This window comes from Nycticebus coucang, chromosome 13 (genome assembly GCF_027406575.1).
Source record: "Nycticebus coucang isolate mNycCou1 chromosome 13, mNycCou1.pri, whole genome shotgun sequence".
NCBI lineage: Eukaryota > Metazoa > Chordata > Mammalia > Primates > Lorisidae > Nycticebus > Nycticebus coucang.
This window is the reverse complement of record NC_069792.1, coordinates 24,710,850-24,737,435: the sequence shown is the minus strand read 5'-3', so window position 1 is coordinate 24,737,435 and position 26,586 is coordinate 24,710,850. Positions and strand designations below refer to the sequence as shown.

Below are 26,586 nucleotides of genomic sequence, written 5' to 3'. Positions count from 1 at the left end.
ACAGATCCTACAGCTTAACGGGAGGCGGGGGGAGTACACACAGATTTCTGATCTTTGGTTCAGACTAGCTCCCACCATTCACTAGCTACTAGCCCAGGGTGGATTACGGGAGATCTGGCAAGAAAAGTTCTTAGGGGGTGGCACCTGTGGCTCAGTGGGTAGGGCACTGCCCCATATAGCAAGGGTGGTGGGTTCAAACCCAACCCCGGCCAAACTGCAACAAAAAAATAGCCGGGTGTTGTGGCCGGCATCTGTAGTCCCAGCTACTCAGGAGGCTGAGGCAGGAGAATAGCCTAAGCCCAAGAACTGGAGGTTGCTGTGAGCTGTGACGCCACAGCGCTCTACTGTGGGCAACAAAGCGAGACTCTCTCTAAAAATAAAAAAGGAAGAAAGTTCTTAGGTAATGTAAGTTAAACCTGACATAAAATAAGCACTGGCACTCCGTAAGTGTTAATAGTAATGATCATCATTTCCTCAATGTCATTTGCTTAACTGAGATGTTTATATTTTCTCAACAGTACTACTTTATAGGTGGCAAATCATTGACTAGGAACACTCTGTCGCTCTCCCAGGTATACTGTCCCAGGTTACTGCCACATATAACACCAGAGGCAGGGGTTGACTCCAGGTCACAGAGGGCAGAGTTCACAAGCCATCTCCCTGCGCCTGCCTCCCTGGCTTCCAATTTTAAGGTGGTTTTTAAGATGGTTTGCCTGCTTATTCCAGAAAGCCAAATCCCATCCTGTTACTCAGGATAAATGGAGCACTGGCCCATGATGTGGGTAGACGCTGACCTGTCCCATCCATTCACCCTTTCTTCTCACAGGACAAGAAACTTGTCCTGTTCTCCTGTTTTCTGGCTCCCAACACTTCCTGCTTCATTTGTATGTTCCCTGTTAGCTTTTCTCCTGGCCTCCTTAAGAAAAGGAACATATTCTTCTTAGTAAAGTATCTCAAGAATGGAAGAAAAAGTATCCAATGTACTCAGCCCTACTATGAATCTAATTTATGGCTTTCACTTGAAAGCTATAACCCAGTTATAACCTAAGAATAGGGAGAAAGGGGAAAAGGGAGGGGCAGGAGTGGGGAGGTGGGCAGAGGGAGGGTGATTGGTGGGATTACACCTGCGGTGCATCTTATAAGGGTATATGTGAAACTTAGTAAACGTAGAGTGTAAATGTCTTAACACAATAACTAAGAAAATGCCAGGAAGGCTATGTTAACCAGTGTGATGAAAATGTGTCAAACGGTCTATAAAACCAGTGTATGGTGCCCCATGATCGCATTAATGTACACAGTTATGGTTTAATAAAAAGTATCATTTCTCATTATTTCTCCTTTATACTGTCATTCCAGGAAATAACTTATAAACCGTCTTGTCCATTCTGTTCTTAGAGCACCTGTGATCTGTATACGTGTGTTTTAGTTGTAACAGTTACAGGGAAGCACACAATATAATAACATTTGAACTAATCATTAGGAATTATTAGAAATATATTTTTAAAAGCTCTAATACTGGTCATTTAGATGATGGGGGTTTTGTAAGGCTACATTTTGTTTCTGTCTCCTCCTGGTTTTGATTCTGACCTAAGGAAGACTCAGATTATGCTCCCATTAATCTGTTGTGACATAGATGTAGTTACTGTGGAAGATTCTTGACCCAGACCGGTAAATATGTGACTTACTGCTAAGTACAATTATGCATAGTTAGGGTGGAAGCGTCTCTCACATTTTTTATTGTCATGTTGTCTAAAAATGAGCTTAGACAACATCTTAGAAAAAGAAAAGGAAATCTTGGGAGACCTTAGGTAATTTTCTTACCTAAATACCAGGGAGCAGGGGATACATTCAGGAAAGAAGATGGCATCTTGTTCATTGAAATTGGAATTAGCTCTCTGAAATCTCAGAGTGCTAAGGGTAAAGTGGGATTTATTTTGAGTTATGTTTTCATGATATTCAAAGCATAATTATATTCAGTAACATTTGTGCACCCTCCAGTAAAAACAGGCATCTCTGTTTTGATCCATTTTCTTCATCTCTGTTTTGCTCCTACGTAGATAAGTTTGAACGTCTGTATCCCTGACTACATGTAACCAAATAGTCTACTAATGGCTCCTCCTTTGTTCTGGACATTTAAAAATGGCTTCATAGTAATTGAGTAGTCTATGTGGGAGAAAGTATTTTTTAACACAGTTTTTTTTAAGGTGGTTTGCCTGCTTATTCCAGAAAGCAAAATCCCAGTCTGTTATTTACTTCTCGGTTGGGTAAAGTTAAAGTTTATTTAACAAAAGTCAAGTAGAAACTTGGCTGACGGCAGGAAATTTCTTGTAGCCCAAGCAGGCAGAGTAAACATTTCAAAAGTAAATAGGCAGAAGCCATGGTTTCTGTACTTAAACTCCTCTAGACCTGCTGCATCAATATGATCATAAAACTTAACTAGGCTGGATTTTATTCTACTGCCAGAAAAATGAGCTGGTAATGATGTGATATCAAACATCACCGTCCTGTGCATTGAGGTCTCTAGGCAAAAGTTGTAGATTTGTAAAATATTCCCTTCAAAGTTAACTGTCTTTTGATTCCTCACGATAGAGTGAGAATTCTGGCTTGAGGTTAGTTTTGACCTATGAAAATTTTAGAGCTGGGAAGCTGTTCCCTAGAAAAGTTTATTTTTATGTTTTATTTAACTTTGAATGATGGGGGTTATCTCTGACCTATTCTTTTATTCAGAAGCAAGAGCGTAACTCCAGGTAAGAATGTACCTCCTCTGTCTAGCACGGAAGCGTGTAAACAGCAGGGAAAGGGCCAGCAAACCGAATGTTTCTTAGAATGTCTCCTAAAGGCTCAGAAACTTGAGAAAGCTAGCTTTCTGTGAGCATGCAGTTTCCCTTAAGGTTCTTTCAACAGATGTATTATGTCTTACAAAATTCATATCTGAAAATTAGTCTTTGAAAAATTATTCTATAAATATTCCAGTAGTGCTCAGCTGGAGCCAGAAACCATCTTTGCTTTTCCTTTATTCTTGCTCATATGTCTTGATTTACTCTTTAAGTTTTTGGTGACAGCTCCACAGGTCCCTGCCACTTGCTATCCCTCCCAGAAGACTCCCACTGCCCCACCTGTGAGAGGTAAACATCTGGGAAGCAGGGGCGGGCGTCCAGCCAGCGCGGATGATGCAGGATCTCACACAGCCTGATCAGAGCCAGAGCACAATTGGATTATGTTAAAAAGGGAAAAGGTGCCACGTGCATTTGCCGTGTTTCTTCACAGAGCAGGCCAATTTAAATATAGCCTACTACCACAACTTGTCCAGAATTAAAATAGCACAGGACAAGTGGCAAATGACAGGGAGAGCAGGGCTCCTTGCCAGGAGATGGCTAAGCAATGGGAAAAATGGGCTTTTGAGAGAGGTTGTGTAGGCTCGAATAACAACAGAAGGTAGGACACCGTAGGATCCTGCTTCATAACTTAAATTTCAGGTCAGTATCAATTCCCAGAGCATAAGAAAGAAGACTCGTTAAAACACTCAGAAGCTTGGGAGGCTATTTTAAAAACTGACTAAAAAGTGCTACATTATTTTAAAACACAAAATCTCGTTACTAAATTCCAGTTTAATGATTTCTTATCAAGAGTGGAGGACAATGCATGTTATTGTTGCAGTCAGGTTTCCCAGGCCTAGGAGACATTTGTAACCTATAAATTGAATGACGTAACAGCCCTGCAGTTATTTGACAGAAGAGCCTGGTATTGTAGGAAATGAAATTATAATTTAAAAACATGAGCAACCTTGACTTAACCAGCTACCAAGGCAGTGTTAGTAGTCAGCATAAGACTTTTCATCTGATAATTTGGTTAAACTGTTTCTACAGTTTCAGATTGTCTGTTTGGTTTTCTTTTTAGTTCTTGATTCTGCTTTTATTCTCTGGGACTCAACAAAACCCAGAAATAGGAAAATAAGAACAGTTAAGTATTTGCCCCAAACAAATGAAAACAAAAAAACCTTTAGATATTTAAAATAATGGTTAACATTTGTTGGTGTAGATGTATATTTGAAATACAATGTTACCGGGATGTCCAACCTGTGGCCTGCATGTTGATTTTATAAGGACTTTTTTGGCTTATCTTCTTTGCAGATATCACAGGAAGTATGCACAGACCTTTTTTCTTTTTGCCTAAACAGCTTTCATTAGTGCTTTGCGTATTTACCGTATGGCCCAAGACAACTTCATGTGCAGCAGAAAAGAAAAAAGGTTGACCACCCCTAACGGTACACTTATGAAAAGTGTGTATTATGTACTTAAATATATTTATGTTCTTATCTCAAAATTCACTATCAGATTAAATTTACCAAGAAAACACTTAGTACTTCTTTAGAAATTTTTTAATGATGCTAAATGTTCATCATCTCAACATTTAAGTTGATAGTTACAACTGATGTGGTTAAATTGATAGTTAAATCTAAGATTATAAAGCAGATTTTAAAGATATTCCAGGTCTTTCTGTTTTATTTAGAGTGGAAAGGTTTCACTTCAAAACTGATTTCGGGCTTTTAAAATGAAGGTTATCAAACTGTTTTCTAGACTTCTGTCAGCATTCTGTAAAAGATACAGTACAACCTCCATAGTTGACCACCTGCCTACATTGACCACACCTCTAATTTTCATAGAAAATTAGACATGCACCACATGGCATATCACTGCAGTCATCCTAGTTCCTTGTGTTGACCACCTCTGTATGTTGACCAGTTTGTTACAGTGCCTTGGTGGTCAACTCACAGAGGTTCTACTATAGTTTAAAAAGTAACTTCCAAGAAGCTGTCCATCATAATAAAATATTAATATGTCACATGTGACTTCTCATAGTATTTCAGAGCTCAGGGTGCAACAGAGGCATCTCTCTTTGACCAATATTTTTAGAACATTATTTTTATTTTACTCTGCCAAACAAGATCATTCTTTGAGCTGCTGTCACTGTGACCTCTTGGAAAAACATTGCAGACAAATTTCATATTTATAATTGACTATTGCCAGCCATGATCTTCTGCCAGAGAAACATTTAATTGAAGAGAGGCTTTCATTTCTCCCCTGGCACTGCAGAGGGGTTGGAACAGGATGGTGATGTGTACAACGTATGTAATAAGTAGAGAAAGAAAAATGAGCGTGATATTTAGAATTAGGCAGAATTACCTGTGTGCCCAATGTACCAGATATGTAAAACCATTTCTAGACCCTTGCAGGTGATCATTAAGTACATTAAGGTTTTGTTTGAGGTAGAAAATAGTAGTAGTTGATCATGAAATGGAAATTTAGGCAGCAAGGAAAAAAATGTCAGGCGAGACAGGCCAGAGGTGGTTATTTTAGGAAGCACAAGTTCAAAAGTGATCTGAAACCTGGAGACGTGTCAGGAGGAAGACAAGACACAGTGGAACATTGGTGAAGTTAGGAAGAGCTCCTGGCAGTGTCAGTGCGAGTGGCGAGCAGTTCCCCACCTTGAGCTTCTGTGCACTCTCCCGCTCCCACTCATGGATAGAAAGATGCTTCTTAACTCTTCTCTTTGCTCTGTGGAACCAATGCCACTTTCCAGGGTATTCCAGCTCCTCCTTGGCAGATGAAGCCTTGTCCACCTGCACAATGGGCTTCCTCCTTCCTTCGTTTGTGGCTGACCTGCACAGGCCTCCTTTTTCATTGATGGCCCTCGTGTTTTTGGGTAACTGGCTGATGCACAGGGACTTCCTATGAAAGTCCCAAATGAATTTCTATGCCCCTATTTTACTCGTGCCAAAACAAAGCACAGAATGAAAGCCTTATCTTCCATTATATCCAGTGCAACAGCCTTTAAATCCAAAATTTTAAATATATTTTCAAATTTCCACCAGGGTCCTAGAAAGCTGCTGGTGGCTACAAGGTTCCCCACCTTAAATGCAAGAGGATTTTTCACTTTCAGGCTTCAGAAAGGGCAGAGCCAGCTACATAACTTTGTCACCCAACCTGTTGTCATTTCAGAAGACCAGTGTGATTGTACTGAAAAGGCAGGAAGAACTATGTGCAGTCCTCCTATCACTGGCCAAAACTTAGCACATTGCGCAGGTCTAACTTGGAAGGTATAGCTTGATGCTCTGGGGCAAACCTGGAGACCCCATGAGAGCAGCTGTCAGATACCAGCAAAGCAGCAGATAGGGCCCTGGAGCTTAATACTAACGCTGGACAGCTCCCAGCAAGGGGGAGGGCAGGCTTGGGGGGCTTGGCAGGGTAACTCTTCCTTACCCCTCCAGAATTTAGTCTGATCTTCCCACAGTTACAAGACGGATATCAGTAGGTTCTGAATTCTTAGCCCTCCAGAGAAATCTTTGCCTCAGTGGAAGTAACATCCTAAACTTCCCCCTTGTCTGGGGGATGTACAGCCTTCCCACTGTGCCTAGAATAACTTTTGAGATTCTTTGGACTTGGTTGGTGAGGAGTAGCTCCATCCGAGTTAACGCATCTGTCACTGAGGAGTGGAGTTCAGCAAGGCAGACCCTGCATTCCTCAAGGACTACAGCAGAAGTCCGTGCATCCCACCCACAGCCATGGCCGCCCCGGCCCCAGGATCAGTTAATCCCACCAAGATAAAGGTTCAAAGCTCATCAGAATGTGTGTAGAGGAGCTACACAGGCGGACAGCCCTGTTACAAGCATGGCTAGTGTGTAAGCATTGAAGCAGTTCGCTAACAATCTATCAGGACCAGGAGGAAAAGATTCTTATTATTTGATCCAGAGCTTAATATGATTCCTTTATTTAGTTGGTGTGAACCCTGACTTACATTCCTACCACCATTTCTATGGAAGGAGAAGTAAACATTTTTATCTTGATGCACATGCATTTTTCTTCATAACCACTGCTGCCCTCCCACTGGTACCAAGTGTTAAGGTTCTAAAGAGAAAGCCAGTCCCCCTGGTTTGTGTATTTGTTCCTGCTTCCATTTTTCCCAGTGTCCTTGGATCAGCTGTTTATCTGTTGAGTATTACTATGAAAAAATTCTCAATTTAACACAACAAATGCTGAAAATACGTATCTTTTGAGGTTCTCATGAGGAAAAAGAAAGAAACTTCTTAAGAATTCAGGAAGAACTGGATGATCTGCTGATATTTCCTTTTAAACTTAGAGGTGTTAATTACCAATGTGGTGATTTGGGGAAGGCAACTCTGAGTTAGATGAATCTGTAGTATTTTTAACACCACCTAAAAATGTTCCTGCTAAGGAATAACCTTGATGAAAACCAAATCTGTAATGTGTTTCCTCAGCTGTGTTATTTCATTTGAAAGTCAGCCAAAACTGGTTAAAAAATATATGCGTAGGAGAAGAAAGCTCAAAATTTGCATTTTGTGATAGGAGTCGTAAATTATTAAAATTAAGTTCCAATAGAGCATTAACAGACTCACAGAGAAAGCATAAACATACGAAGATGGACATAAGATATGGATGGATTTTTAGAGCAGAAGAATGTATAATTAGAAGATGAAATAATTAAATAACTGCTAAAGTAAAATCTAGAGGATGGTGAGACAAATCGCTCAACGTAGTCACCAGTCTTTCCTAAAGGTTAAAAGATCTGGGCTCCACCCACTCCTTAGCTGTGTGACTGTGAGTACATTCCTCATTTTCTCCAAGTCTCAGATCTCTGGAGAAGGAAAAGTAACGCCTGGCCACTGGGAGGGACCATAAGCAAACTCTCAGAGACTCTTGGTTCAAACTGTCAAAACCATACCCAGATCGACAGACCACCCCTCCCTCAGATTTTAAATGCACTTGTCCCCAGGACCATACAGAAATGAACCAATTGGGCTGAGAAAAGCATACTGGCCCACTTAAGTCATAAAAGGAATATGAGATTATCCAAGAACGAGCACTCTGAACGGGTCGAGGGAAGTTTGCCTTCCACCTGGGTGCTGCTGCCTCCACCAGCTCCCCAGGGTGCTTTGGTCTCAATCCTCAATTCTTTGCTTTTTTGACCTACGTTATGTCATGGATTCATCCACCTTTTGTCAGTTTGATCCTCTGAGATCACGATGTTGACATTTCTGTTTGGAACCCAGACCTCTAATTTGCATTGCAGCCCCATATTTCTAACTACACATGCCTGTGTCGTGTAACATCCTACTTGTCTCCAACTGAACTTGTCACTACCTTCAAACTAGAGTAAGGCCATTCATCTGGACACCAAGTTAGAAATTTGGAGGTTATCTTTTTTGTTTCCTCCTCTTTACCTATTTACCCACTCTACTAATATTTGTTGAAGACAGCCTGTGTGTAGGCTTTATGTTAAAAGCTAGCAAAACAGACACAAGCCTGGTTGAATATTATATAACACATATACAATGTAGACCACATTTGGTTCCTCTGTCAACACTTGGGTTCCTCTACCTTTTGGTTATCATAAATAATGCTGCAATAGACGTGGGTGTATAAATATCACTTTGAGACCCTGCTGTCTTTTGGGTATATCCCCAACAATAGACTTGGTAGGCCATGTGATCGTTCTATTTTTATTTTTAGTTATTTATTTATTTATTTATTTTGCAGTTTTTGGCTGGGGCTGGGTTTGAACCCACCACCTCCAGCATATGGGACCGGTGCCCTACTCTTTTGAGCCACAGGCGCTGCCCCTATTTTTTTTTTTTTTTTTTTTTTTGAGGAACCACTCTACCGTTTTCCACCATAGCTGCACCATTTTACGTTCCTACCAGCAGTGCACCGCCCTGACTTGTATTTCTTTTATGCTTAGTGAAGCTGAGCGTCTTTTCACGTGCTTCTTGGCCATTGGTTCATCTTCTTTACAAAAATGTCTATTCAAGTCCTTTGCCCATTTTTTAATCAGGTGGTTTGTTGTTGAAGTATAGGAGCTCTTTGTATATTCTGGTTACTAACCCCTTATCAGATAGATGATTTACAGACATTTCTCCTGTTCAGTGAGTGGCAGGTGATTATGTTTTACAGAGAAGTTTTGATCTTATTTAATGGTAATGTTTTTAAATTTTAGAATGATCCTCATTACAAGGAATTTTTTTCCAAAAATTATTTCAAAAATAAAACATCCTTTAAACATTTTTACACCAGATTTCTCTCAGTGCATAACTAACATGGGAAGCTAAGTCTTAAATAAATTTTATAAAGCTCAAAATAAAGTAGAATAACCAATAATTTGGCAAATTCCAAGTAAGGATTAGAAATGTGCCTTTGACCTGGCATAGCCAGAGAACATAGCCTGTAAGCTTATTAAGTTTTTGATCAAATGTTAGGAATAAACTATATAAAGCACTTAAGAATGAGGACTTATTTTCTAAGCTTAAAAATGTTCTGGCTATAGAAAAAAGTCCAATAAAAGGAGATTAAATAGTAGAGTCTGCTATCCCCATGTTTTTACATATATCCACTGAGTATTAGCACACTGTAAGGGCTAAGGGCTAGAATTCAGAAAACTGAACATTACAAGAGCTTATCCACAAATTGGATTTTTTGTTTGTTTAAATATCCTGCCAGTTTCCAAAATGTATTTGCAGGGCAATATGATGAGTCACGTAGACAGTAGCAGTCCCGATACTGGGGATATGGAGTTAAAGCCATATGGTTAGAGAAGAAAACTATGCATGTAAGTTGAGGATAGTTTTACTGCAAGTTTCTAGGTAGCATTAGCAAAAAGAGAAACTATAGATTATGTAGTTCACATCATATGGTACAAGGAAGCACACCAATTAATAATCATCAGAGGCCACGTTTTTCCTAGTGCTAAACTATTAAGAGGAAGGAGGGACCTACATATTCATAAACGGGACAGTGATCTCCAAAATGGACAGCACTTTATAAAAGCTATGTAAACATCGTTCATCCAACTCTCGGTTCCTCCTGTATCCCTGTGAGTCTGTGAAAGCGTTTATTTGTATGATACGGTAATGTGATTTAACTTTTGATCTCTTTGACATGAATCAGTTGTGGCTCAGACTGGCCTTGCCTGGTCCCTGATTATTAAAGTTTTCACAGCCTTTGTTGTAATCCTTCTGCAAAATTTTGGGACCTTGAAATACCAAATTCCAAACTCCCATGGGATAGTTTGCCCCTTAGTTTACAATTTATATCTGTATATACTAACTTGACATTCACATTTAGAAAAAAAGAGGCCGGGCGCCATAGCTCACACCTGTTATCCTAGCACCCTGGAAGGCTGAGGCAGGTGGATTGTTTGAGCTCAGGAGTTTGAGACCAGCCTGAGCAAGGGCAAGACCCTGTATCTACTAAAAATAGAGAAACTAGCTAGGTGTAGGGGTGCACACCTGTAGTCCCAGCTACTTGGGAGGCTGAGTCAAGAGGATTACTCAAGCCCAAGAGTTTGAGGTTGCTGTGAGCTAGGCTGATGCCATGTTACTCTACCCAGGGTGACGGAATGAGACACTGTCTCAAAAAAAAAAGAAAAGAAAAAAGAAGGACCTGAGCTCCTGCCTTGGTGAAAAGGGCAACTATTCCCTAATGATGTAACTTGTTTTAAAGCAGAACCTACCTAAGAATTCCCTCTTGAAGTTTACTATTCAAGTCCTATATTTTTAAAAATGATCTATGGAGAAAATTATTTATAGAGAAAATCAGAAGAAGTAATAGATGGTAAACACTGGGTTCACAGAAGTTGTCTTCCCAGAGTTTCCTGCGGATGGAGCTGTAGGGGAATCGTGGTTCCCTCTAGAGCAACTTCTTTATCAGCCATGTCAGATAACAGACGTTTTAAGACTGAAGGTTAGAAGTCGGGACAGACGTCTCGGGGACCCGTGTATACTTGGGCAGCAGGAGGAACACATGCTGAGCCTTGTGAGTTGGTCTTAACTGTTGAAAGACCTATTTCTTAGAAATCTGGCCTCTGATTTTTAACTGATATCTGTGGAGCCAGCTGATGCTTATCCCTATGGAGAGAATTCCTTGCTTAATAGACCGATTTCTTCTTTAAAAAAGACTACAACTATTTGTACAAGAGAAATGGTTTTCTACCATCTAAGTCTTTCATAAATGAATAATGTCACAGTCCAAAAGGAAGGCTAACAATTTCAAATATTTGGTATTATTGCACCTATGATGTTAAAACTCAGGAGAGAATTTTTGGTTATCAGGCATTTTCAAGAGAGCCGGAAGGGAAATTAAAGCAGGGAGGTCAATTCTGTCCTTTCAGTAACCCTGCCAAGATGATAGTGACATGACCACGGAGCAAGAAGTTGTTGGACGGGCACACGTTTGGCAGGTAGTGCCAACTGGATTTGCTGATGGTGGACGCAGCCTGTGAGAATGGGAGGTGTCAAGAATGACTCAAGGGGGTTTGGCTTGAGCAACTGCAAGAATGGTGTTGCCATTGACCAAGATTTGGCTTTTTATGTGCCAACCGTTCTCATTTTTAAGTTTTTCCAATAATTTTCTTGGGTGTCAAAGCAAATCACAAGTACAGCTCCTGAACCAAATTGATTATCACTGCCATCAACTTTTCAGAGGCAGATCAGTGAACTTAACTTTGACCTAGCATGTCACAAATTTTAAAAGACATCAGCATCAGCATAATTTTGAAGCAGTTTATTATCAGAAAGAATGTATACAAAAATAGAAATAGTGCTTTATCTGTAGCAGAATCGCTGTCCATTCTAGATTAAAATCCTTAACAGCTATGTCAGCTCATAGATGTAGAAAAGATTGAACGTCAGAGTTGGGACAGAAACTCAGGACTTGTGTGTGTCTTAGAGGAGGAGCTTGTGCTGAGCCTGTTGGATGTAAGAGCCTTATATGTTTAAGAAAAATTGAAGAAACTAGATTATTTTCTTCTAAGGTTACTTGAGAGCTCATAAAACACTGTTTCAGTCATTAAGGAAAACTCATGAAATTGCTGAACAGAAAAGTAATTTGTCATGAAGTTCTAAGTACAGGCAATGCCTAGCATACAGAAATTCCACATGTACTGCTGCGGCTCGTCACGTTGAGCTTTGCAGAGCTTGTGTCCAGGAGGGTGTCACTGAGCTGCTCAGCGAGCTTAACCAGCTGTCCAGGCGTCCATGGCTTAGCCTTGCTGTGACGTCTTCACCCATACATACATTGTGACTCTCCACAAGTTAAAACTTTCATTTACTCGTAAAAAAATAGAGCCCTAAAAGAAAGTCAACAGCTGACGCTTAACACTGATTTTCAGTTACTTTTTACTGCATATGATGGGAGAAAGCATATGTGATAATGGCATTTGGAGAATCTTGAGGGTCTAAAGACTTGTAAATGGCAGCAGCCTTTTGAATGAATGAACTGCTTCTTGGGCACATATGTCCCTTGGTGTGTGCACATTTTCCATGTGGCCAGCTGCAGTGGCAGGACTGCCACTCAGACTCTAGCTGATCTGCGCGCACTGTCCAGCCTGTCCAGCCTGAACCGCCTCCCACCCCTACCCCAGGAACAATAGCATGTCTTACTAGTCGGCTGATTAAAGGAGTCATGTGTTGCTCTGGAACTGAGCCTGGGATTTGATCACATGAATTCACTCACGTGAGCCAGAGGCAAGTCCAGAATATTTCTGGGGGGAAATCTAGACGTGCCAGTGGTGTTGGCCACATCAGCTGGCGTTAACACCAAACCAAGAGTGGGTTCCTGTTCTCTCTCACTTATTTTCAGTTCCAGGGCTCCCAAAAGCTTTTGAGCAGATCTGTGGATTCAGGTTTAAATTTAGTTTTGACCCACCTCGCTGGCTGTGCAATAGCACTGACCCAAGGAGCTGGGCTACCGAGAAAGGTCCTCCCTCCCGGTTTGGTCTCACAGGAAAGATCAAGTGAAAAAACAAAAGGTTAAGGGATAAAGTTGTAGGGGAGTCTCTACTGATGCTCTGCTTCCAAAATGTATTTGCAGGAAGGTTAAACTGTATTCGTCGCTTCTCCAGGTTAGCATATTGTAAAAAGCGGTGGTGATACTACCATTTTCTTTGACTGTATGGTGGTGTGTTGCAATTGTATTAGGATTTGATGTTTTTACCAGAGTTTTGTAGCAGAGTGTGTTATAAGGCAGCACAGCTCTACCCTCACAGTTTCATTAACTGTGATGTCTAGACATAATTAGGCTCTCACTGACAATAGCAGACAAAATAGAAAATCATTTTGAGGAAAGAAACAAGTTGAGATTCTGAGAAACTAAAAGAACACTAACAGAGGCATCTGTAGTCGTCGGGCACAACACTCAGGACAAAAGCATCACCTGTCACAGGGCAGTGCTGGCGCCCGTGCTTGTGGGTCCTGCAACCTCTTACTTGGGAATATGTTCTTACCCTCTTGATTTTGTTTCCATTTTGTTATTTCATGATACTCTCTGCACAAAGGTAATCGAAAACGTCTTCTGGGATTTAGAAATAACAGCTTTGATGATTAGAAGTTGACCCACTCATTCTTATTTCATAGACTTTATTTTTTTACAGAAGTTTTATGGAAGTACAGAGAGTTCCCACGTACCTTCTCTCCCCACCTCACGTGCACACGCAGTGCCTGGTTATTAACGTCTTGTCCTGTGGTGCATCCGGTACGGTCAGTGCACCCATGCTGGTATGTTAGCGTTCAAGCCCATAGTTCATGTCAGGGTTCATTCTTTGTGTCATACATTCTGTCGGTTTGGACAAATGTGAGACGTCCTGGATCCCCACTGCAGTACCATACAGGACATTTCACACACACACCCCCGAATGTGCCTCTGTTGGACCCATTCACCTCTTTCCCAATTGCACCCTGAACCCCTGGCAACTCCTCATCTTTTTACTGTCTCTGTACTTTAGTACTTTAACTACTCCATTTATTTTTAAGTAACTACCCAGCTGTTCCTAAGGAAGCATCATGCATTCCTTTACTCACAAAGTGGCCTCCTGATAGATACTATGTGCCAGATTATGTTCTACACTTGGGGATTATAGCGGATGACCAAAAATAAAAAAACTCCAATCTTCACGAAGTTTACATGCAGTGTATCAAGCCTCCAGGCCCAGCTAGGTCATAAGTAGGAGTGGAAGGGGTCCTCTCAGTGCACGGGATGAGAGGAGGTGGTTGCAGAAAGTACTGAGAAGGGGCCTCCTGCCATTTGGCCCCTGGTTTCAGGTCAGACCCCCCCCCCAGCAGCATTCCCTGCAGCCCAGCCCCAGGAGTTGTGCCCACCAGCCTCCTCCAGTGCCGCCCTGTTCTCCACGAAGGGCAGGAAGAGCACCGTGCCTTTTCCCAATTTTTTTTTTCTCTCGTGCCTCCTGTGAAATAATATAAGCATCTCTTTTACGTTTTCAGCAAGCTTTCACTACTAGTTACCTAAATCCCTGCCTAGTGCTAATATCATAGAAAGTTTACAAAGAAGTAGGTGCCCGTCATCATCTGAAGACTAAGTGGACAAGGTCTTCCCCCGTGGAAGTGGATGACCCAGAGTTCTCTGTTCTCAGGCTGGTAGCTGTTCCTTCCCCTGTCTGGCCATAACAAGCCCTGTCCTTTACCCCACCACATTCTCCATAGCCCTAGTTCTCTAGAAAAATAGAAAAGAGGTTTCCATGAGAGAGTTTAGGCCAGGGGGAGATGGAAGATTAAAAGATACATTTTGTCCTTACTAGCTCTGCCCTGTTCTCTCCTTTTTGGTTCCTGCAAGAAGCAGACTCAAAATCAACCAAACGACTGTGTTGTGTAACCCTGTTAACCACATTCTCAGCGCAGACCCAGGGTCTGCTTCACTGGCTGGGAGAGCTGGGTATGCACATCTCTGCCCAACTATGCCTCCAGTGACATCATACTGATGGCCCAAAATGGGCCATGGTGGGAGTATTTACACCAGGGAAATAGGAAACACTACCAATAACATTTTGCTACTTTTTTTTTCCCTCAAAGAACCCCTGTACCTGCATGTCACTGGGCAGATCCATGTTAACCAAATTCTTACATTGATTGTACTGTAGTCGTAAACTTAAGAACGCTGTATTAGTTCCTGTGTTCTAATTCTGCTCTGCCTAGTTTTGGGGGAAATACCAACAAAAATCAACAGCAGATTTGATCCAGTAAGTTTTGAAAACCAGACTTAGCATCAAGCTACCTTGACTTGGCTTACCTTGCTTATCTTTTTCATTTCCTTGGGAGAAGAACTGAGGCAATTTGTAGAAAGATTTATCTATGGGATTTTCATTGAAATCTGATGGTACTGTGACTCTGAAACCTGCTGTTGCAGATGGCAGGCCATGATCACCATTAACATTTCTTCTCCCACATCACAATTTGCTGGTCTGTGTGTAATCAACAAGATGCCTTTGCTGACTCTGCATTTTGTGCCCTGCGTAGGACTGCACATGCCAGAGCAAAAGCCGATGCCGCCGACCAGGCCGCGCTCGCCGCTCGCCAGGAGTGTGACATCGCCAGAGCTGTGGCCAGAGAGCTGTCACCCGATTTCTACCAACCAGGTAATCCTTCTTTGGTGGGAGAGGGGGGAGCACTGGCTTGGGTTTCCTTTTTCTTTTCAATGTGAAGGTGTTTGAACCCCCTTTGAGCCCCCACAATCCTACAGAAACAAGTGGGAGAATGTGTACAGGTTGAGTATTTCCTATAGAGATGCTTGGAACTAGAAGTATCTCGGGTTACAGATTTTTTTAGATTTTCATATTCAGTGGAGCCTCCACTGCTGACCACCTCCTTAAGTTGACCCGATTTTCATAGACAAGACAAGCACCACATGTATCAATACAGTAGACCTAGTTCCTCAGGTTGACCACCTCTGTGTGACAGTGTGTTACAGTCCCTTGGTAGGCAACTCACAGAGGTTCTGCTATATTTACAGGTACATGTGACACCAGGGAGGGCCCCCAAGTCTAAATATGATTTGTGTACATCTCATATACACTTTACACATACGACCTGAAGCTTACTTCATCCCATAGTTTTTAGTAATTTTGTGCATGAGAAAACCTTTTGACCATGTTTTCACTGCACCCTGTTACAGTACGCCAGGTATGAAATCTTCCACTTATGTCTGTGTTCAAAAACTTTTTAGATTTTTGGCACATTTTGGATTTTGGATCAGGGATGTTCAATTTGCCCTAAAAACTGTCACCCAAAGTCTTGAGTGTCAGCACTGGACATTTGAGTTATTCCCCAAGGCATCCTCTCCCCTTCCCCCTCAACCTTCAGCTGCACATGACCAACAAACTTTGAGCTGTTAACAGTAACACAAGAATCTCAAAGAAGTAGTTAATTATAAAAAATTCTGCAAGTGACCATTACACATTCTATAACAAATACCCCTCTATTCAGAGGTATCTGTAATTAGCAGTAAGAGAAGAGCTTAGAAATACAGGCATAAACTTATGAACACTACTTTTTTTTTTTTTGGCAGTTTTTGGCTGGGGCTGGGTTTGAACCTGCCACGTCCAGCATATGGGGCTGGTGCCCTACTCCTTTGAGCCACAGACATCACCCTACATTTTTTTTTTCTTTTTAATGTAATTAATTTTAACGCTCAAAGGAGAATGGTTAGGAGAGAAAGCAGTGTACCGCTGAAAGATTAATCTCCACAGATTAAGAGGAAAAGGCATGTCTTAATGGGAGAAATGAAAGTAACCTCAAAAAGAATCGATCTTGATCATCTGCCTCCTAAGGTTGTCATAAAATAGCAATCCATAAATACTTGTAGTAGGTTAAAATATTTAATTTACATCCTAATGGTTTCCTAGTAGACTGTTTTCAACTCTTCCTATAAAATACTGGTGTTTTGTCTCAAATTTCAAAGGGTAATGGTCACCCCTTTATGTATGTTCTCTACCACTTTAGAAATATCTTTCTAGTGATTGTTTGAGGGACCAACAAATGACAGATACTATTGTCCCTCACAGAGCGACTTCCCTAAGAGTTCAAGTCCAAGGAAGGCAACCGCTGACAATGAGTGTTTTCTTTCACACGCATCCTGTTTAAGTCTTTAGGGGGGATTTAAGCATATTATTGTGTTATATATGGGGTGTCCACAAAGTTTGTATGCAATTTAAAATAGTTAATTTATTATTATATTTTGTTAGGAAAGGGAACCTTTCTGTTCTTTGCAGTGATCTCTGGTAGGAATAAACTGTCTTCTGATTTGAAATAAATTCACACTTCCCTAATACCTAAGTGCATTGGCAAATTAGCTGTTGTAGGCCCTGAGCACTGGGGATAGAGTTCCACCCAAAAGGGACTGTTCTGGGCCCCCCAGCATTGCTAACCATTGAGAAGGTGCTGAGCTTGAACCATCGCTTGAACTCCTCTGAAAGCAAACAAACTTACTATTGTCTGCAGATGGTAATTTCTGGGTTCTGTTAATTCTTTTGGGGAATGGGGTCCCTCTAGATTTCCATTAGGGGTTACCAAGAGGTAAATGATACAAAAGGTCATCTCAGTTTCCCAGACTGAATGGTTTTAAAAGCCTTTTATGGTGTAAAAGCATTTGAGGGGGGAAAAAGTATTGTGGGAAAATGTAATTCCACCCTTTCTAAGTGAACACAGCTTCATGTAAGCAAGTTGGCCATCGGCAATGAATACATCACAGTAGCCTGAGATGACAGTGGGTCTGTTTGAGACCAGAGCTAAGGGAGAAGGCTGCAACCCCCTTTGACCCACAGCCAAAACTTCCTTCAGCAACTGTATAGAAAGCCTGTTCTCTGCTGAGTATTATTGATCTTCTCAGGGGATGTAACTCATGCTTTCCACTCTGCAGTTACAGGGTGATCAAATCGGATAGACATTTTCTAAAAGGGCTTTCAAGTACTTCTAAGTCAGGCTTCTCACTTAATTTACATATCTCGGATATAAAAGTTTGCATTGTTGGAATCCGTGTGTCATGCATAGAAGCTATTAACCCTGAGATAAAGGATGCCTGTCATAGCTTACATTTTGCTTTCATGGCAAATTACCTCTTTTCAGGAGCTGGCAGTGTTTTCAGATATTTACCTTCTTAGTTAAATTTTATGCCTTTAGTTCAAAACTGTGTTATTCTGTAGTTCAAATAAAAAACAAAGGAAAAAATATAGCCATGTGGAATAGCTTTGTCACTCAAAGGATTAAGCTCTAGTAAATATAAGCATACAAATGGAAGTTTGCAAACTTCCATTTGTAGAAGATAGATAATTGATAATTGATAGATAATTGTGTAGATAGATTGATAGATAATTGTGTAGATAGATAATTGTATACATATACAGACACCTAAATTACCATTCGTGGGAGTGACACAGTGGGTCAACCCCCACAAGAACTGACAAGACTGAAAATGGGTCTCCGACACTACCTAGAGGTAGCTCAGGTGATCCAAAGTGTTAGCATGGCTTTAAGAACTGCAAGAGTTCCTTCTAACTTGAAATATCATATTCTCAGGCTATGAAATATCTACAGAAAAGATTGGTTACCCAAAGAAATACAGTAGAACCTCTGTAGGGTGACCACCCAAGGGACTGCAACAAACTGGTCAACATATGGAGGTGGTCAACATAAGGAGCTCAGCGTACTGTACTGATACATACGTACATACGATACGTGTCTGGTCTAAGAAAATTAGGTCATCTTCAAGAGGTGGTCAGTGCAGGGAGCTCTTCAACTGTGGAGATTCTACCGTATAGAAAAAAATAGTCACAGAGGCAAAATTGGCAGTGTCCATCCCAACACTATCCAGAGGAGAAGCCAGAGCCAAAATCCTGGAGCATTGCTGTCTCCTTAGCAAGGACGTTTTTTATCATGGGGGAGGATTCAGGGCACTGGTGTGTGGCTTTATTGGCAAGATCATCCTGACTCAGGAAATGGATGAATCGGGCTGGCCCAGCCTGATGCCATTAGATATTGGATTCATCTCATGCCACTTGTCCTGATTCCGTGTTCACCAGTAACTTTCTAATTTTGGTTGAGCGTTCTGTGCAGGACTGCCAACCCAGAGAGCATGTACTGGTAGTATCAATGTGGGGCCCTGGACTTACCCGACATTTACATTGCTCATTGTGAACTAGTGAAATTTTGGTATTGTACATCAGTCTTGTGAGCTCTGATAATGTGAGTCTGCCCTGAGGGACACTCTGCTTCAAAACATCAGGCTCCGAAGCCAGCTGACCTATGACTGTCAAGGACATAGCAGGGATTAGGGCCCTGGGGCAGGACGATCAGGGGACTATATGTGTGGCTCTTTGTCCCACTCTTTCACCATTTTCTTTTTGAGATATTTAACTTGGTTTTTTATTTCAAATGATAATAAGTAGGTTGTAACATTTTATAGGTATTTATCAGTGGGGGCAAGGGCTGAGCATGGGTTAAAAAAAATGGCAACACTGCCCTGGAATATGGTGGATTTAGTACACGGAGCCCCCGTGAGAGATAGCCAGGCTGCCTCCCTGGGCAGCACCTCCAACAAGCTTTGCCTTCTGTGTTTAAGCATGAGAACGCTCACACACACACGGTGTGTTAATTATTTAGGGTGGGAGAGTGAAGTTTTTGGATTATTATGGACCAGTGTTAACTAGGCTTGCATTTCCAGTATGAAGTGGAAGTCTTTAGAAATCAAAGTGTATCTTCCTTACATAATTGTTTGTAGCTCTTATTAATATATTAAGAAAAGAAAAGCATCCTGGAATAGATGACTTCTGTGCTCATCTTCTAAACTCAAAATTCTGAATACATTTTTTGATTAAAAAAGGAAAATGAGTAATCCACTAGTTGCCATGAAATTAATAATTCATGAGTTTGCTAGTTACTCAGACCACTTATTTATTCCAGTATACTCAGTTTCACAAATGTGTGTTGAGGGCCAGCCACGGGCAGTACTGAAATGGCCACCGCAGGCTGGCAGGCCAGAGCGCTGCAGCTGCACTTGCAGCAGTTGCAGTATTGTTACAGACGGGGCTGTGTCGTCCTGGGGGGAAGTTGCATTCTCTCCATGTAGAACTCAAAAGCGATCCTGCCACCAGTTACGTAATCTTCATAGAGTCTTTCAATCTGGTCCTTTCTCAGTGATTGACAGTCTCCACAGAACATGTCTCATTTCTGTTAAATGACTGCTGCTATTGGTACAAAGCATTTGATGTTGGCACTGCCCTCGGAGACATTTGTTTTAGGGAATTTTCATGGTGTTCCTGTCGCCATCCCACTGAGGCTCACCTCTGAGGAACTAGCTAGACCCTGCAGCTACCATCTGCCATGTCTGTTCAGAAACTTGGTGCCAGCTGGAACAAGTAACCCTTCAGGTTGAATGTTGTTTTGTACTGTGTGGCTTGCTGGTGAGCAGGTGACCTGTAACTGGCTTCTTTTGAATGTAAATCTCTCAGGGGGGAGGGGAAGTCCTTTAGGATTCATAGATACTGTCTATAAAACGGATGAAAATGCTGACTGCAACAGCTATCAACACTTGTCATAATTTCCCTCGCTGGCAGTATTCTGACCTGTCTTTTTAATGAATTGCTGCATCTCGTCAACTGCGTGTTGCTGGCTTTGCCCTGCTGACACTCACTCCTCCACAGAACAAGCAGTGAGCACACCATGTGCTTTCCAAGAGAAAACAGTCCAGGAAAAACTTCTGTCTTCTGCATTATATTAAATATCTTGTTTAAAAGCATTTAATCTTACTCTGGAAAATCTAACTATATACCCTCGTTTCCTTGGCCCGTTCTTCTATGACTGTGCTTTGTGGGAACCATTTCCAACTGGATGTAGTCACATGAGGCTGGCATTACGTCCACCTCTAGTCAACATATTTCTTGTCCTCTTTCAAATGCCTGTAACCGGGCACATTAGAATCACCTGGAGTAGCAATCGCCAACCTTTTTGGCACCAGGGACCAGTTTCGTGGAATACAGTTTTTCCTCGAATCGGGGAGGAGGAGGAGGTTTTGGAATGATTCGAGCACATTACATCTCCACCTCAGATTGTTAGGCATTGGATACTGGTAAGGATACAACCTGGATCCCTCACGCGTGCAGTTGACAGTAGGGTTCTCGCACCTGTGAGCGGATGCTGCCACTGACCTAACAGGAGGTGGAGCTCCTGTGGTGAGAATAGGAAGTTTCACTTCCTCCCCTCTCACCTCCTGCTGTGCAGCCCAGTTCCTAACAGGCCATGGACTGATACCAGTCCACAGCCTCGTGTTGGGGACCACAGACCTGGATCATTTGTTAAGCATTGATGTTTCTAGGCTTCAGTTCATACTTACTTAATCAAAATCTCTGAGGATAACACCTCAGATCATCTGATGGGTAGCAACTGTAGGAACCACTGCTTTGAAGTGCATTTATGCCCTTACCCAGCCATTGTTTGAATGCATAATTAAGGTAGGATTTTTTTAATCTGAAACTTGATTTTAGAGGGTGAGAGCCCACCCTTTAAAAACTCTGTATTTATGCTTATGTTAGGAAAATTGGTATTCAAAGACAGGACTGCTCCATTCTTATTTGCTAAAAAATTTAATAAATCTCTCTTTTCTCCCCCTGCCCCAAATAAATAAATAAATAAATAAAAGTTGATTTAGATTTAGTTGGTGCTAAACTGTACTTCCACCATTCTAGTAAATTCTTGGAGCTCAGAAGATTTTGAGTATCATCAGAAGCCCTGTAGATCAATCTGAATAAGAATACCTGAAAAACTCAGTATAATGGGCATGTGTAATCACATGAGACATTCCTTTCCTGATACCCTTAGAACAAGGCAACTGTGTCCAAAGAGGTGGCATATCAGATTTCTAAAGGTTAAAGAAGTGATTAGACTGGCATTTATATTCAGTGGAATCCAAAGTTTAGCTTTATAAATTTATGTATACAAATTATTTCCAATGGTCAAATCATTCTCCACTCGGCTTAATTAATGACAGTATAAATTAAGAGCCAGCCAGAGTTCTAGGCACTATTATCAAAAAGCATCTGAAAATATTATTTTTTTATTCTACTATTACTAGTTTGGGTTATTTTCCCCAATAACTAAAGTGTATCCTTTTAGATGGTGACTTTTTTTTTATTAAGTCATATACACATAGATCATGATAGATGGTGACTTTTAAAAATGATGATTATGCAAGAGAATCGCGTAAGCCCAAGAGTTAGAGGTTGCTGTGAGCCGTGTAACGCCACGGCACTCTACCAAGGGCGGTACAGTGAGACTCTGCCTCTAAAAAAAAAAAAAATGATGATTATGATTGCTAATTTTTTATTTTTTGAGACAGAGACTCAACTTTGTTACCCTCGGTAGAGGGCTGTGGTGTCATAGCTCTCAGCAACCTCAAACTCTTGGGCTCAAGCAATCCTCTTGCTTTAGCTTCCCAAGTAGTTGAGATTATAGGCGCCCACCACAATGCCCAGCTGGGTTTTTTTCTCTTTTTAGTAGAGCCAGGGCTTGCTCTAGCTCACGCTGCTCTGAAACTCCTGAGCTCAGGCAATCCGCCTGCCTTGGCCAGCCAGACTACTAAGATTATAGGTGTGAGCCACTGTGCCCAGCCTAAAATTATTAATTTTTATTGGACCTACCATTTAATTGCCTGAGTTTACCCCCAGATAAGTGGCCTTTTGTAGCTGTTAATGTTTTATCAGTCACATCGTTTGCTGGCAGTTATCAACTTTGTTGAGATTTATCAAAGCAGCTCCCATTTCTACTTCTAATCTGGTTTCTGCAGTAAATACATGAGGGACCAAAGGTCACTAAATTCTAAATTTTTTAAAAGTATATATGGACATTATTGTTACATGCATTCATGGTGTTCAAAGTGATACTATGATTTTTAATACAATCTGGAATGATTAAATCAAGCTAATTAACCTATCACCTCATAAATTTGACAATTTTTTTTGTGCTGATAACATCACAAAAATTTAAATCAATTTGTAAACTGAACTATCACAGTTGCAGGTCTTCGAAATGAAATGCTTGGGCTTTATTTCTCAATTGCGCAAGTGATCCTTTTGCCTCAACCTCCCAAACAGCTAGGAAGGACCATAGGTTGGTACAACCCTGCCTAGGGGATTTTTTTTTTTTTTGCAGAGAATGGATCTCTGGATCTCAGCCTGTTACCCAGGCTGGTCTCAAATTCCTGGCCTCAAGTATTTCTCCTTCTTTGGCTTCCCAAAGTAATGGGATTACATGGCATGAACCACTGTTCACAGCCTAAGTGAACACTAAGCATTTAGTGTGCCTTAGCCTTAAAATTATGGCCAAGCCTTTTTTTTTTTTTTTTTTTTTTTTTGCAAAAATAATTTTTGCATTTATCCCTTAAATTGAAAACATTAAAAGTACCTTGTAATTTGTGTAATTGGTCCACTGTTATAAGGCTTAAATCATTGGCTCTAAGACCCTTGACTTTTAATTATCTTTGCACAGTATATTCACTCCCATACCCAGATGGGTCGTTCAGTAACACTATGAAATTGAGTAACAATGAAGCACAAATAAAACCAACTCTGATGAAATTGGGGTGGGGAGGTGGTTGATAGGGTGAGGGAAAAGTACATAAGCAACACTGCGTGGCTTTTACAGAAAAAATACTTTATCACAGAAGAGGAGGGGGGATTGTATAACAATCTGCAATAGATTGAATTGGTCTCATGAAAGACCAATATTGATGACCTTATGGGTTCTTAAAAGTAGCAGCAAGGTGGCTGATGGAGGGTATAACTTTTCCATGTCAATGCTGTGTCTAGACCAGTGATTTTCAATTGGTGTGCTGTGAACTTTTTAAAGATTATCAATTACTTTCAAAAGAAGTTCAAAGCACAGAAAGTATTCTTTTTCTTTCTTTTTTTTAATCAACGTAATTCAAGTGTGCTGTGAGATTAAAAAAAAAAAAATGGTTGAAATACAGTGGTCAAGACATGCAGCACCAAGAAAGAATTCAGAGGGAGGTGCCTATGGCTCAGTGAGTTGGGTGCCGGCCCCATATACCGAGGGTGGCAGGTTCAAACCCGGCCCCGGCCAAACTTCAACAACAACAACAAAAAAATAGCCGTGTGTTGTGGCGGGCACCTGTAATCCCAGCTACTTGGGAGGCTGAGGCAAGAGAATTGCCTAAGCCCAAGAGCTGGAGGTTGCTGTGAGCTGTGATGTCACAGCACTCTACCGAGGGCAACAAAGTGAGACTCTGTCTCAAAAAAAAAGAAAAGAAAGAATTCAGAAAGAGAAAGACAACATCTTTGAAATGATTGCAGTTGTACCTTTATTCAGTGAAAATGAGACATCTTTCACTGGCCTGAGAATTCAAACTATCATTTTTGATGGAGGATTTAAAAGAAAATTGCCAACTTAAGAACTAGGGTAAGCTCTTTGCCAAGTTTAGAAAGGAAATCTCAGTTGTTGACCTGCGATCTGGACAGATTTGGAAACTTAGATCCTGAGGAGTAGCATCTAAAGGATGAAATTCTGGTAATACTATCATGTTTGGGGCTCTGAATACAACCTGCAATGGTGGGTCCTCAGGAATTCTCATCTCTGGCTTTAATACACAATAGAACCTCCATAGTTGACCAGCACCCTACATCAACCACCTCTTTAAGTTGACCTAATTTTCACAGACTGGACATGCATCACATGTACGTATCAATACAGTAAGCCTTGTTCCTTATGTTGACCAGTTTGTCTCTTGGGTGGTCAAATTTACAGAGCTTCTGCTGAACTATGTATTAAATTTTATCTGAAAGTTACACAGGAGCTATATGACTTTTGGCTTTTCAGCTGCTACAACAGTTTCCATGTCAGAAATGTGGATAAGTAACACATAAATGCCTAACATTTTGGTGAGGCTTTGAAGTTAGGAAAATACCTTGTAAAATAAATTTAAATCTCAATACAAATCGGGGAAGGCGGAGCAAGATGGCAGCCGAGTAACAGCTTCCTTGCATCTGGGCACCGTGAGTCTGGGGATATAGGACTCCAGGCATCTCCGGCTGGTGGGATCTGCCTATCATCACCTCTGAGAGGATACAGGGAGTCAGCGAGAGACTTCTGGACCCCAAGAGGAGTACTAAAACAGTGGAAAACCGGCAAGTGGTCGCGTGTGTTCAATCTGTCTAAACCCGCCCGCAACCGTAAGTTCAGTAGCAGCAAGACTGCAAACCAGAAAGGCCTTACCTGTAAACTGTTTTGGTGTCTTTGGACTTGGCACTCAGCTGAACTGCCTTGGGGAGAGCCTGAGCGGGAATGCGGAGAACTTTGGCCTTTGTCTAGGGCCCCAGTCTGAGCGGCTGAGCCAGACAGAGCTAATAGTGTTTGGCTCTGGGTCACAGGCAGACATTGTGAGCCATCTGCCCCGGCAAGCTCCGCCCTCAGGGTCGCATAGCTGGAATTGGGTTGGAGCTGGTAACCCAGCAACCAAGTAGCCTAAGGGCGGGGTCTGAGCCTCCTTGCAGCCCTAACCCTCGGGGGCAGAGGGAGACCAGTTTTGACACACAGGGTAAGAGGATAGCCACTTCAGCAGTGATTCCAGGGACAAGCACTTCCCTGAGAAAGCTTCTGCTCAGTAAGTGAACAAGTTCAAAGTGCCTTTTAAGTGGGCTGAAGAGAGATTTAGGGTGTCTACCTGCTGGGATTTGAGAAACTAGCAGCCTCTAGTCGTATCAGAACTGTGATTAACATCTCATACCCCAGAAGACCACGTGTTGCCCAGACAATATTCAATAACATATACATACTGCTTTGTTTTTGGTTGTGTTTTTTTTTTTTGTTTTTTTGGTTTGGTTGGTTTTTTTTGTTTATTTTGATGTTGTGGATTGTTGTTTTGTTTTTTAAGTTCAACCTTTTCCATACAGATCCTTTTTCTTTCTCAATTTTTCTAGTTTAATTATAATTTCCCATTGCTGCCTATTTCAATAATTAGAACTTCATTTTTGTTAGTGATTCTACTGCTATTATTTGGTTTTTCCAGCCAATTTTATCCCGTAAAGTTTTCTGTTTGCTTGTTTTGGTTTGATTTATAGCATTTTTGTCTTTCCTCTCTACTTGGTGGAGGTGGGGTACTGTGTCTGATCAGATTAGCAAAGAGCTGCTGACCTCAAGGGAACCACCCAACTGGCCACCCCCAGAAGGTGGTTTTTTTTTAAGGTTGTATCAAAGTACCCTACTGTACACCTATATTGCTCTGTCTCCCTCTTTCTGTGCCTCTCTTCTTTTTGTCAATATTCCTTTTACCCACCCCCTCTCCTTTCTCTATTTTTCTTTTTTTTTCCTTATCACTCGGTCCTCCTTTCTTTCATCCCTTTTTTGCTCTTAAACCTTCTCACCCTTCTGGTCCTGTAACCATTAGTCCACAGGCACGAGAACTTAAAGAGCAAGAGGAAGTGAAAGGAAAATTAGGGCAAGGAAACAGATAAAAGAAATCACCCATGAGGAAGAATCAGCAGAAAACTCCAGGCAACATGAAGAACCAGTCCAGAACAACCCCGCCAAGGGACCATGAGGGAGCTACTGCAGAGGATTCCACCTATACAGAAATGTTAGGAATGACAGAAAGGGAATTTAGAATACACATGTTGAAAACAATGAAAGAAATGATGGAAACAATGAAGGAAACTGCTAATAAAGTGGAAAATAACCAAAAGGAAATCCAAAAACAGAATCAAATCAGAGATGAACGATATGAAGAA

The 26,586-nt window shown here is 41.3% G+C and overlaps 1 protein-coding gene across 4 annotated transcripts in view; it reads left to right on the top strand.

Moving 5' to 3' along the window:
• Positions 1-26,586, top strand: part of JPH1 (junctophilin 1) — an 86,627-nt gene that overhangs the window by 44,022 nt on the left and 16,019 nt on the right. For all 4 annotated transcript variants that reach the window (XM_053559161.1, XM_053559159.1, XM_053559160.1 and 1 more), the window contains exon 3: positions 15,317-15,435. In XM_053559161.1, coding sequence (XP_053415136.1) covers positions 15,317-15,435 — 119 coding nt within the window. The remainder of the gene's footprint in view (positions 1-15,316; positions 15,436-26,586) is intronic.